Below are 13565 nucleotides of genomic sequence, written 5' to 3' on the forward strand. Positions count from 1 at the left end.
AACATTTCCTCGTAAAATACACGTAAATTATCCTCGTAAGAAAAACGTAAATAATACTCGTAAAGTAAACGTAAATAATACACGTAAAGTAGACGTAAACTTTCGTCGTAAAGTGAACGTAGAGTCTGACACGTAGATTCGTCGTAAGGTTTCGTCGTTCTTTACACGTCGACTTACTTGTTAATTCCTCGTGAGTTAACGAGGAATTTGCTTCGATTTGTATAACTGATTTATTTTTTAAATTTAAATTTTAATATTATAGAAAATAATTATTACAAAAATATTAGAAATATAAATAATTACTAATGCGAAAATATTAAAAATTTGGAATAAATAAAAACCGAAAATATTATATAAATAAAAGTTTGGAATTTTAATATTACACAGAAAAAAAAAACTAAGTCGGGCCGGGGCGGTGGATCGTTTCCCGGTAGAGGTCTTCACTCCTCCTCTGTAGTTCCTCCTCTTGCTGCTGAGTACGAGAAGGCTCGGGAACCGGGTTCCGTCGTCGCATATCCGCCAACAACTCCTCCCATTGGGGATTTCCAGAAGATATAACTTCCAGAAACCCCTCCACTCCACCCATACGAGCTTGGAATGATTGGCGCGTAGACTCCAACTCCGTCTGCGTCGACGCCAACTGAGTCCGCGTCGAGTCTAACTCCGAACGCAGCTCAGTGACTTCGTCGGCTCGTCTCTGACCATAAGACGATGTCGCTCTTGGGACATCGTTGATGGAACCGATTCCCAACGTACGTCCCTTTTTCTTAGGGACGACCTACAAAGAAAAAATAAAGTTTAATGTTAATAATTTTTAAAAAATAGATTAAAAGTAGATTAAAAGGTAAAATTTTTACCTCCTCGTAAATCTGATCCACTTCTTGAGTGGATAATACGACCGGTATTCCATCGGGAGATTGCTGGGTCAGCTGGGTTTGGCGGTCTTCAATCCGAGCAACGACATCGTTGTAGATTTGCTCGGACCTCGGATCCACAAATACCCCCGCCTTGGTCTTGTGGATCCTCTCGTAAAGCTCTTTAAGAGACGGGAGTTGTCCCGTCTCTTTGGCCTGAAAATATTTAAAATTTAAAATGTTAGAATCAATATACATAAGTACATATTAATTATTAAAATATTTAATATGAAAAAAATTAGAAATTAATTACCATTTCCAAGCGGACACGGGCATGGGGTTTTTGACCCGTACAGTGAAGCATCGGGCCGTTGCCGTGCTCGTCTTTGGTGTTACGAGAGGCGGAGCAGGCGTTGGAGATCGCAATGGATGATGGCAGCTCCCAGTAACGGATGAGACCATTGTAGACATCCTTGGTCAGCTCAGCGGGTTGCCCGTCCTTGTAACCCTTGTAGATCCAGTCCTCCTTCCAGTTGCCTACGGTGTCCAACAACCGCTTCTTCGCCTTTGCGGTGAACTCCCGTTTCACGTCCTCGTGAACCCCGATGGACCAATGGTATCTTTGCTGCATTTTTAAACCCAAAAAAGATTAATAATTAGTTAAAAATATTAATGAAATAAAAGTTAATAATAAAAATTAAACATAAAATAATTAATTTAAAAAACTTACAGCAAACATCTTGAACCACGTGTTTCTAACGTGGTGCGGCGTCTTTTTCCAGTTTGGGTGAGCCTCGGAGAAGTATCCTTTGATGATATCGGATACGCTCGTAGCGACAGAATTGTCGACCCCAAACCTGAAAAAAACAAAGTTAAAGTATTAAAAAAATTATTAATAATTTGAAAAAATATTTAAATAAAAAAAATTACGTACCACAGAGTCCCCTCTGGTCGGTCGGGGTCTAAAACCGGTAAACCGGCTCGGCCTGGTTGAGCGAGAAGATCCTCAACCGTGTACCGAGCAAAAGGAGCGGTTGGCGGCACCCGCAACTCCGGATGAATGTATCCGGGTGCAACCGGATCTGGAACCGCCTGAGGTGCAGCAGGTGGGGGTGGTGCACCAGATGGAGGAACCGGTGGTGGCTGTGACTGAGACTCCGGGACAATCTCCGGGATGGAGGAACCGGGAGCTGAAGATGATGATCCAGCAGCAGGATCACCACAGAACATCTGACTGTAGTGGGGGGTTTTCTTCTGCTTGTTATTTCTAACCATCTGAAAAAAAATTCAGATTGTTAGAAAAAACAAGTAGAAGAAATCAAACTAATCAAAATTCTCTACACTAACCACCTAATCAACTATAAACCTATCTAAATTCACTAAACTAAACCACCTAATTCTAGAGAGAGATTAGAGAGAACCTTGAGAGGTGTAGGAGAGGAAATTGGGACGAAATGAAGTGGCTGGTTCTCGCGTGTATATATAAGATTACATAGAGTCGTAAATTCCTCGTAAATTTACGACGAAACAGCAAGGCCCGTGTCATAATTTACGACGATTTTGCAAGGCCCGTCTTTTTAACTTTACGACGAAATTGCAAGGCCCGTGTTTTTTTGTTCACGTGGATATTACGACGAAACCGTGGATTTAGCATTTGTTTTTTACATTCCCTAAACCCTAAACCCCAAATTCCTAATTTTAATTATTTGTTTAATCATGAAATTTTAATTATATAGGTTTAATTTATTTTTTAAGTGAATCGAAACCGTATATATATATATAGATTGAGGTTTGGGGTTTAGGGTATAGGGATTTCATAAAAACACGTTAATTCCTCGTATACTAGCGTGGTTATTACGACGAAAAAAGAAACAATCCTTGCTAATTCCACGTAAGCAAGTTTCGTCGTAAAGACCTCGCACGCTTACGTGGAATTAGCAAGGATTGTTTCTTTTTTCGTCGTAAATGACACGTTAATTACGAGTTTTTAACGAGGTTGTTTTGTAAATCCCTAAACCCCTAACCCTTTACCCTAAATCCCTAAACCCCTAACCCATTACTAGTAACATCTATATGTGTTTAGTTAATTTACTCAAGAAATTTTAAATATGCATGTTTATTAAGTCTTCTTAAGTGAATTGAGTTTAGCAATGTAAACCTTATATATGATTCACTTATAAGTTAAGGAAGTTTTGGTTAATTTTGGGTTTGATGTTTTAAATTCTTAATTTTTTTAATCATACAATGTTAATTATACATGTTTATTGTGTCTGCTAAGTGAAAACATATATAGATTGAGGTTTGGGGTTTAGGGTTTAGAGTTTTAGGGATTTAAACACGACACTCGTTAAATCAACGTAAATTAACGAGGTCTTTACGACGAAACAGCTAAAAGGCTTGTTATTTCCACGTAAGCTGATTTCGTCGTAAAGACCTCGCACGCTTACGTGGAATTTGCAAGGCCCGTGTTTATTTTTAACGTGTTCTTTACGACGAAATCAGCTTACGTGGATTTTGCAAGGCCCGTGTTTTTCTTTACGAGGAATTAACGTCGATAACCTTAAAATCCCTAAAAAGGTAAACCACAAACACCAAACCTCAAACATCCTTTAACTTATAACTCAATCTCAAACACCAAACCTCATACCCTAAACCCCAATTGCATTAATCAAGTCTGAAAATAAATAATATGTTTAAAAAATTACATCATCATTCAGATACATCATCATTCTCTTCAACACTAGAAACATCATCACTTTCATTAAACTCTTCCCCACTAGCCCCGTCAGTGGTATCGTCGGGAAGATCTTCATACTCATGATTATACGGATCAATGAGTAGGATGTCTTCCATTTGTTGTTCAGGTTCTTCGACTTCATTGATGTGTTCTTCTTGCAAAGGTGGTTCTTCTCCACCGATTATTCGTCCACGGGGTGTAACTTTGATAACGGCTAACCAACTTATTCCAGATTCTCGCAACCTCGGGTATGGTAGGAAGCTAACTTGGTCTGCTTGCGAAGCTAATATGAAAAGCTCGAATTTGTTGTACCTCCGTCCACCATTGACAGCAACTACACCAAATTTGTTAAATCGAACACCTCTGTTGACCACGGGGTCGAACCAGTCACGTTTGAATATGACGCATTTCAGCTTCAATAACCCAGGGAATTCCACTTCAATAATCTCCTGCAAGATCCCGTAGAAATCTGTTTCGACTTTCACACAAATTCCATAATTGCTGGTCGCCCGGTGTTTACCATACTCGTACGTATGAAAAGTAAAGCCTCGTGAGAAATACATTGGTGATGTGGTGACCTTTGCAAGTGGACCCTGAACTAATTCGTGAAACCATATGGGATAATCTGGATCCTCATATTCAACCTGCAAAATTAAATTAAAGAGAACATTGAAACAAACGTCTTTCGTTACATCCCGTGGACGAAACAAATATCGGATTGGAGTAAATACCTGACTCTTCAACCATTTAATAAATTATCGATCTTTCATTTTATCTACCTCACTTGTGGATATACCTGGGATAGCTTCTTGGACTTGACTAACAAATAGGCTGTAAAATGCACATATTTTATTAGTTATATCATCATTTGAAAAATATATTTTAATTACAATTAGTTTAGAACTTTCCATATATGTTACCTTTCAAAATAGCGCATAAATGGATCCTCACAATTAAGTAGAATGTAAGTGTGTGCACTATGGGCGTCTTCATCACTCGACCACCAAACCTCTTTCGTTTTCCCACCCATTCGCCCAATCTGGCTAAAGATATCCGGAACACCAGCAACTGCATATGTTGGGGCAACACCACCATCATCATATCTTCTTGGAGCTCTTTGTCGGGTCCGTACATTAGGTGCAAAGTAGTACGATGTGAAGTGAGATGTTTCTTCCGTCAAACTTCCAGCAATTATAGAACCTTCAACCTTTGCGAGGTTTTTTGCCTTTCCCTTCAAATATTTCATGGTCCGCTCATACTGATACATCCATCCATAATGTACTGGTCCTCGAAGCAATGCCTCATACGGGAGGTGGACAGCTAAATGCTCCATGACGTCAAAAAATGAGGGAGGAAATATCATCTCCAAGTTGCACAATAAGATCGGAATGTTCTCGTGAAGTTTTTCTACGACATCCTCTTTAAGAGTGCGAGTGCTCAAATCCCTGAAAAATGCTCCAATGGCTTTGTATATTCCAAAAACAATTAAGCAAATTATTAGTACATATTTTTGAAAAATGAATTAAGAAATTAATTAGTGTGAGTAATAATATATTACCTGCAAGTGCTTCATATACTTTTGTTGGAAGTAGCTCCGCAAATGCAAAGGGAAGTATTCTTTGCATAAAGACATGACAATCATGACTCTTCATCCCGGAGAACTTTTGGCCCTTTTCAACACATCTAGAGAGGTTTGAAACATACCCATCAGGAAACTTCACTGCTGATGCAACCCAGTTGAACAAGACCGACTTTTGTTCTGAAGATAATCTGAATACCGGTACAGGAACTTGTCCATTGCTTTTTATATGTAACTCGGGTCTTGAGCAAATATCAGGCAAGTCCAACCTCGATTTTTGATTGTCTTTTGTCTTCCCTGGAACATTCAATATTGTATTCATGATGTTCTCAAAAAAATTCTTCTCAATATGCATCACATCTAGGTTGTGGCGCAAAAGAAGATCCTTCCAATACGGCAACTCCCAAAATATACTCTTCTTGTGCCAGTTGTGCTGAACTCCATAATAATCAGGCATATTACGGGAACATGCCAATTACCACCACAACGAACTGTTTTTTGAGCTCTGTAGTAATCGATTTGCTGTTCAATTTGTTCTCCAGTTAAATACGGAGGAGGAGTGTCTCTCACAACCTTTTTCTGCCTAAACAATTTCCTGTTTCTTCGATAAGGATGATTAATGGGAAGAAATCGTCGGTGACAATCGAACCAACTTGTCTTCCTACCGTTCTTCAGCTGAAATGCATCTGTCGTTCCATTACAATATGGACAAGATAATCTCCCATGTGTAGTCCACCCAGACAACATCCCATAAGCAGGAAAGTCACTTATGGTCCACAAAAGTATCGTTCGCATCGTAAAATCCGTCTTCGTTGAGCAGTCGTACGTCCTCACCCCTGTTGACCACAAATCTTTCAACTCTTTTATCAGTGGCTATAGAAAGACATCCAGAGACCTTTTTGGATGGTTCGGACCAGGTATTAATATGGTCAAGAACAGAAACTCCTGTTGCATGCACATATCTGGAGGCAGGTTGTATCGCGTCATAAAGACTGGCCACAATGAATATTGTCTCCCTGACATACCGAAGGGACTAAATCCGTCCGTGCATAATCCCATATACACATTTCGGCTATTGCTAGCGAATTGTGGATATATTTTGTTAAAATGTTTCCAAGCTCTTGCATCTGATGGATGAGTCATCTCACCATCCGTTTGAGTATGCTCGGCATGCCATCTCATTTTTCCAGCAGTCTCCTCAGATTGGTACAATCTTTTCAATCTGTCGGTAATTGGTAGGTACCACATCCTTTGGTACGGTACCCTATTACGTCCTCGTCCTTGCGGTTTGAATCGTGGCTTCTTGCAGAATCGACACTCTTCTAACTTCTCATCATCTCCCTAGTAGAGCATGCAGTTGTCGATGCAAACGTCTATCATCTCAGAAGGCAACCCAAGACTATAAACTAGTTTCTGAATCTCATAATAAGAATCAGCAGAGACATTGTCTTCCGGCAAATACTCTTTAAACAAGTCTGTCCATGCATTCATGCAACTTTCAGGTAGATTATGATCAGTTTTAATACTCATCATTCTAGCAGCCAACGACAATTTAGAGAGACCTTCTCTACAACCACTGTAAAGTGGCTGATTCGCAGCATCTAACATTTCATAAAACTTTTTTGCATCTATGTTAGGTTCTTCAACTTCATCATCGTCATGAGCAACAAATGCATCAGCTACCATATCATGAACCCTATCATAATTATCTACCATATGTTCCTCCTGATGGTATCTATGTTGATTATGCAAATGATCAACCGGTTCATTCTGAAAATTGCTATTACTACTACTAGCTTCATTTTCATAATTATAACCTTCTCCAAGTTGAAACCATATATAGTAATTTGGCATGAAACCTCTATTTATTAAATGCTTCCAAACATTTTCACGAGTTGCCAGTTTTGAATTGTTGCATTTCCGACAAGGACAAAACATCTTACCGCTTTCCTGGGCGAGCGGTGTAGAATCTGCTTGATGCATAAATGTCTCATTTCCGACAAGAAAGAAATTCCTTTTTATTTTGGTTTCCTTCTCTAAATAACCTATATAATGAAAAAAAAATTTAAATTTTAAAAACGAAAATATCTTATATATATAATGCGATTCATTAAAAGGAAACTTAACAAAATAATTTTGATTTTAGAGTAAATAAATATTTATCCCTTTAAAAGATAATCTTAAACAACATAATATATATTTTAATATAATTATTTTATTTTAATTAATCTATTTCTCAAATTTATTACAAAAAAATTAAATAACATAACACAAGATATTTTAATGAATAAAAATGCATTTTTTATTTTCTAATTAAGTATCCTTTATATTTTTCCAAATCAAATATATAATAAAGAAAGTATTTAGAAAATTTATAATGAAAACATTTTTATATGTGATGTAATTTTATAAAAAAAAAGAAAGTTCAGAAAATAATCTTGACTTTATAAGTTTATAAGTTATTTTTATACAACTTCGTACCGATCATGACTTTACTTTCTAATTTTTTTTTTGCAAACTAACATATACCAAATTATAAAAGATAGTAACATACTTACATATCTATGATGAAGAACCAAAGGAATACAATTAATTCAATTTGGTTGAGTTAAACTAGAAATAATATATTTTAGTTTGAAGGAATATATGTAACACAATATATCCACAAAATGAGTAATTGGACTAATCTCAATTTTTAATACAAAATCAAACACTTAACTAAATATAATGTATTATTGTTCATATTAATATTTTTATAAATATAAACTATAGAACAATGTAACATACTATTAACTAATATGAGATCTCAATTAATATTATGAATATATATTAACCAACTATTGCAACTAAGTTATTTTCTATAATTTATATATATGCATGAGGTTTCATAATACTATCGTTGTTATATTAATATCAGTAACTTTGAGTCAATTAAAACTTTAATTTATTTTTACTATTTAATTTAAAAAATAAATTATATTAAATTATACATAATCTTTCTAAAATATATTTACAAATCTAAGGCAATATCAAATTAAATGTAAACAACAAAATTAATCAATATTTTAATCTATAGATTAAACAAATTATGGTTGAATCGGAAAATTAGATATTATCTTATATATCCAAAATTATACCTATGATTAAAAAAAAAAAATATTATTTGAAAAAATAGCATACTGATTACAATATAAATTACATAGTAATTTAAAAATAAAAAAGTTATAGTAAACTATTTAATATATTAGTTTTATAAATATTTATATCCGTGCATGCGCACGGGAAAATCACCTAGTTAACTTTATTCTGCATTTTATTTTTCTATTGGTTGAGATGTATGGGTAATGATGTTTTTGTATGAAAAATATGCAAAATTTAATAATTTCTTAATCCGTGTGCACAACTCTAAAATGACACTTATTCAGAAACAGAGAGAGTAATAAAGAACAAACATAAACTTAAGCATTAAAAACTTACACATAAACTCGCCCTTAGAAAACTTGTACAAAGATTTATCTTTGTATCTCTTTGTGTTTAGAAAAAAAAAGCACTAAAAAGCTTTCTATGTTTCGTTTTCCAGTTCTGCAGTTAGAATCTATGTGACCTTTTAAATTTTGTTTTCGACAAATTAACGAACCTCTCCTGCGTGTGAGATCCGATCTAATCTATTAAAACATAATTAGAAATATAAGTTTCCACAATGAAACAACCTTTTAACTATAACCAATGTCATTCTTTTTAATGAAGAAATTCAAGGAGTTAGTCTCCAGAATGCACGTTCCGTACGACACAGAAGTGGAAGCTCTGCACAACACACTGGATAAATTCAAAGTTTTGGGACGACCTTTACGTAAACAAGACCATAACTCTACAAGACACCCTTTATCACCCTAACAATTTCATCACAATGGATATGGAAGCATTCCTGCTCAAGCACAATGCAACGAAACATCTAGCAACGAAATTGATGGACACTTACCAAGAACCGAGGCAGCATTCTTACAACACACCGAATAAGAACAACAATCTTGTTTACTTTGTTTCCGAAAACAAGCAAATCGATCCAGCTTTTGTAGCACCAGAGAGACCATGGAAGGTGTGGGACATGGAGATAGATGGACCACCTCCTCAAGCACCAATTCCTTAGCCTTATATGGGAATAAATTATGTGATTATCATAAAGAAAAGGACACAACACCAGGGAATGCAAGCAACTTCAGGATGCATTAATGGTAGCATTCAACAATGGGAAAGTTAACCCCAAAACACCGAGACAAAAATCTGGAAGTGTTTGACACATTTTACAAACACTTGTACGTAGTTTTCTAAAGTGTTTTCGAGACTTTATCGAGTTTCAAATCTCTTTGAAAATTCAATCGACTGAGACAAGCATTAAGAACAAATTTGATAAGTTCACAGAATCTCTAAATTAAATCTTTTGTATATAGATATTTTGATCATCTAAATTAGTGCATGGAATCAATAATACTTTTGTATCTATCAATTATCATAATATCTAATAGGTGATCAATCTAGATGAAAAATAATTCAAGCAACTCTAACAATTCATCACTAGCCCTTGAGAAAACCCTAGATCTAACAAGTGAACTTAGCAGATATTATATCAGAAACACAAATCATAATCTGAATAAATTGTATAAAGATAACAATCTTCTCTCAACAAGGTATGAGTTCTAACTTTTCTCTCTAATAGCTCTTTCTCCAAATCAGAGTATAATAAAAATAATATTGGGTCGATGAATATTCTTCACAAGAACTATCGTATAGCATTGGATATCTCTCGAACCGTAATTTTATTCTATTTATCATAAATATATTTTTAAGCCTTATCCCCCCCCCCACCACACACAATATTAAAGCTTCAGACTTATATATATAATTAATCATTTAACTAATAATCAATTAAATTAAAACCAATTAAAACCCAAAAACGTTAAATAAAACCAAAAACCACCAGATTTATAATTAGGCTAGACTAAAATCAGTTTTTCTTCCTCAAGCATGGCAGCCTGAAAAATGAAATATTATTTAGTTGAAGAACCCTGAAAACCCAGAAACCTATGTTATTCACCATCCTCACTTTCATTTGAAAAACAACCAAAATATCAATTGTGTCATTGTGTACGAAAAGTCTACAGCCTATAAAGCTTGAAACGTAACAGAAAGAAAGCACCCATTTACATTATCACAACCTGAAGGTCTAAATTACACCGATCTTGATCAGAAACACAAACATATAGATATGGAAATTAAGAAACCTATTTATGTTCCTGTACATCATCACTTTATGTACTGTTCATTATCTTCTTCAATTGTGATTTTTAATGTACCAAACATATCATAATTGGTTATATAATTATTTCGTTTGTTATGTAGAAATTAAGCTGATTACTTTTTTTTTTAAATTGAATGTTAAATTTATTTAAATCAAAATTTTTGGTTTACATCAGATACATTTTATTTTGAAAGTATCCAAGAATAAAAATTTTCTATAAGCATATGTTGTGTTATCTTCAATTATTTTAATTGTGGTGAGTCTATCTCTGAATATTTTTTCCACCAAGTGAATAAACATGTTTGCTGAAGAGGGCTTTTGCCCATGGTGTCTTGCATTTCTTTCATGCGAAATAATATATAAGGTTGCTTGAAACACATACTGAAGAATGAACTTTGGTGCTTTTGTTGTCAGGTGGCCGAGATGAGTTGAAAAGCTCATGCTATTTTGATGAGTATTGATCTCTCGTAAAGTGTCTCCCAACTTGCTGCTGAGTACGGGCATTCAAAGAAGATGTGTTTGCGCGTCTCAAGTAGATACTGGCAAAACACACATTTTGAGTTTATGTTCAGGTTCAAATTAAGAATTCTTTCCCTGTTTCTATCTTGTCATGCATCCAGACCCAATGTACGAATGTACATTTCGGCATTGCATAACAGAACCACACTGCCTTATCTCAGCCACACTATGTATAAACTTAGCACTAACCATGTTCTTTTTGTTGAGAATTTTGGTTTGTATTGTTCTTCCTGAAGTTTCCATAAAGAAATGTTCTCTTCTTGCACTATCATAGATTTCTGGATGGTAATTACCTCTTCCATTCTGTTGAACAGTGTTGTTCGATGTCTCCTTCTTCTATGCCCGTGAAGTACTTCATGTACTATAGCATCAGCTGCAATATTTATATCTATGTATTTCTGATCTCCACAAATATCCCACAACCTCCCCTTGGCAACCTAGAATCAAACAAAAAAAGAGTTGTCAGACCATTTTTTTACCTCAACTCGATGAAATCACTTTGCAATCTCTCGATATATTTCAGAAGTTTCATCCAAACACATGATCTTTTCTGAGTGTATTTAGTCGTCTATATAGAGCCTTTCCTGATCAGATAGACCTTGATCCAGTTCATCCATAATGATGTTCAAGATGAAAAAATCATCCAGATCAGTTTTAAACAGTGCACTAAGTTAGCTTCTTTCAGCGGATTGATGCCCAGTCCACCTTCACTTTTCATTTTGCAAACTTAGTGCCAGGATATCTCTTCCTTCCGGCCATACAACCTTGATCCAGACTAAAGGAAGGCCGCACATAGTCTTTCTATTTCCTTAAGGCATTCACTAGGGAGCCGAAAATCCGCCATCCAAAATTTACCAAACTTGTTATGACTGAATTTATCAACTGCAATCTTCATGCGCAGGATAGAAACCTTCATTTCTATGAGTGTATTATTTTCCTGATATTCTACGCTAGAGGCAGATAACCAGTTATAGTCATGCGCTTCTTCATAAGGGGAAAACCCAAATAACGAACGGGCAAGCTTCCTGTTTCAAACGAAAAAGTGTGCAGTGATATCACTTTGGTTTGACAAAGACACACCAGCCATAAATAGTTTGGAATTTTTTAGACTGATGTGTAATCCAGACATTTTACCAAATTCATCAAAGACCTGTAGAATTCTAAGCTTCAGACATAACGAGAGGGTTTTAGGGTTCTTACTAATTTCAACTAAACTGATTTGGGGATTTCAGAATTTTCAGGTTTATCAAGGAAATGTAATGTCGGGTTAGGTTTTATTCCTGGTAAGATTTTGGTTTGTTCGGTTTACCATCAAGAATTGAATATTTTGAATTTGGTTTAACAAAACCAACATCTGTGGAGAAATAAAGATGAAACTTCACATCTGGAGATAAATAGAATGATGTCATAGTTCACGAGACATCTGATAATATACGATAGTTCTCGTTGACTCTTAGAAAAACTTCTACAAGTCTAATTATAGTTTAAAACATGATTTGGAATTGCTTGTAATTATGTTTTAACCACTGGGCCATTTTACAATTTTTTTTTAAACTTGTAAATCTCATATGTAGCTTTGTTCACGATGAATGTCAACCAACACCAGGTCCTTTGGTTGATTCCAAAGTCAGGTTTTCATCTCCAGTTTTACTTAAGGTCCAAATGCTCCAAAAGCTTTTTTCTTTTCTAAAATTTACTTAAACCTACAATTACTCGTTACTCTAAAGCTGAACTTATTATGTCATGGTCAAAATCTCATAAAAACCATAATATTGTAACATCCTAATTGCTGGTATATGTGGTAAGGATTAAGAGAATTCATTTGACTACATATATCACTAAAGTGCACTTATTTTTTTGGTCACACATCCGTTTAGAACTCCAGAGTTAAGTGTGATTGAGTTAGAGAAGTGGAAGGTTGGATGACTGCCGGAGACTGATTCGCGGCATCGTGTGAGTGGGGCAGAAAAGTCACGTGGTGATTGCAGGTCTCTGAACAAGACTTTTGGGCTTTAGAAAAAAATTAATGCACCGTCCGTCACACAGTATCGTCCCACGAGCTGAGTGAGCGGGAGTGGGAGGCCCATTAGCCGTGGATGGTCGGGGAATTACAAGTGGTATCTGAGCTGGTTGGTCATCTCGGTTCTAATCCGATAGGCGTCTAAAAACTTTTGTGGTATGCAACCGGACCATTGTGCTCTGTGATTGGAGGTGAATTGTAATATCCCAATTTTTGGTATATGCATAAATGATTAAGAGAATCGATTTGGCTATCTCGATCACTAAAATGTACTTAATTTTTTGGTTACACATTTTTTATAATTCCTGAGTTAAGTGTATTTGGAATAGAGTAGTAAAAAGGTAAAATGATTCGGTGTATTGTAAAAGTGAGTTCAAAACACAAGAAAATATGTATTGATTGTAAAATCAGTAAATTAAGACACTACCCGTCGCCAGTAGCGGTCCTGACATGGGAAAGACCACAAGCAATTTTCTAAAAGTTGGCCTATTTTGTATATTTTTAACTAAAGTATCATACATATATATCAATAATTTGCTTTAAAAAGGCTGGTTTTTTCA

The 13565-nt window shown here is 35.4% G+C and overlaps 1 protein-coding gene across 1 annotated transcript; it reads right to left on the reverse strand.

The window, feature by feature from the left end:
- Window positions 1-4075: 4075 nt before the first annotated feature.
- LOC130510778 (uncharacterized) lies at window positions 4076-4992 on the reverse strand. The gene is made up of 3 exons (XM_057007417.1): window positions 4512-4992; window positions 4323-4422; window positions 4076-4235 (listed from the first exon to the last, which is right to left on the reverse strand). Exons 1-2 carry the CDS (start codon window positions 4952-4954, stop codon window positions 4347-4349), a joined length of 519 nt encoding a protein of 172 aa, XP_056863397.1. The 5' UTR covers window positions 4955-4992; the 3' UTR covers window positions 4076-4235; window positions 4323-4346.
- Between the last annotated feature and the right edge of the window lie 8573 nt (window positions 4993-13565).

This window comes from Raphanus sativus, chromosome 4 (assembly GCF_000801105.2).
Source record: "Raphanus sativus cultivar WK10039 chromosome 4, ASM80110v3, whole genome shotgun sequence".
NCBI classification, from domain to species: domain Eukaryota; kingdom Viridiplantae; phylum Streptophyta; class Magnoliopsida; order Brassicales; family Brassicaceae; genus Raphanus; species Raphanus sativus.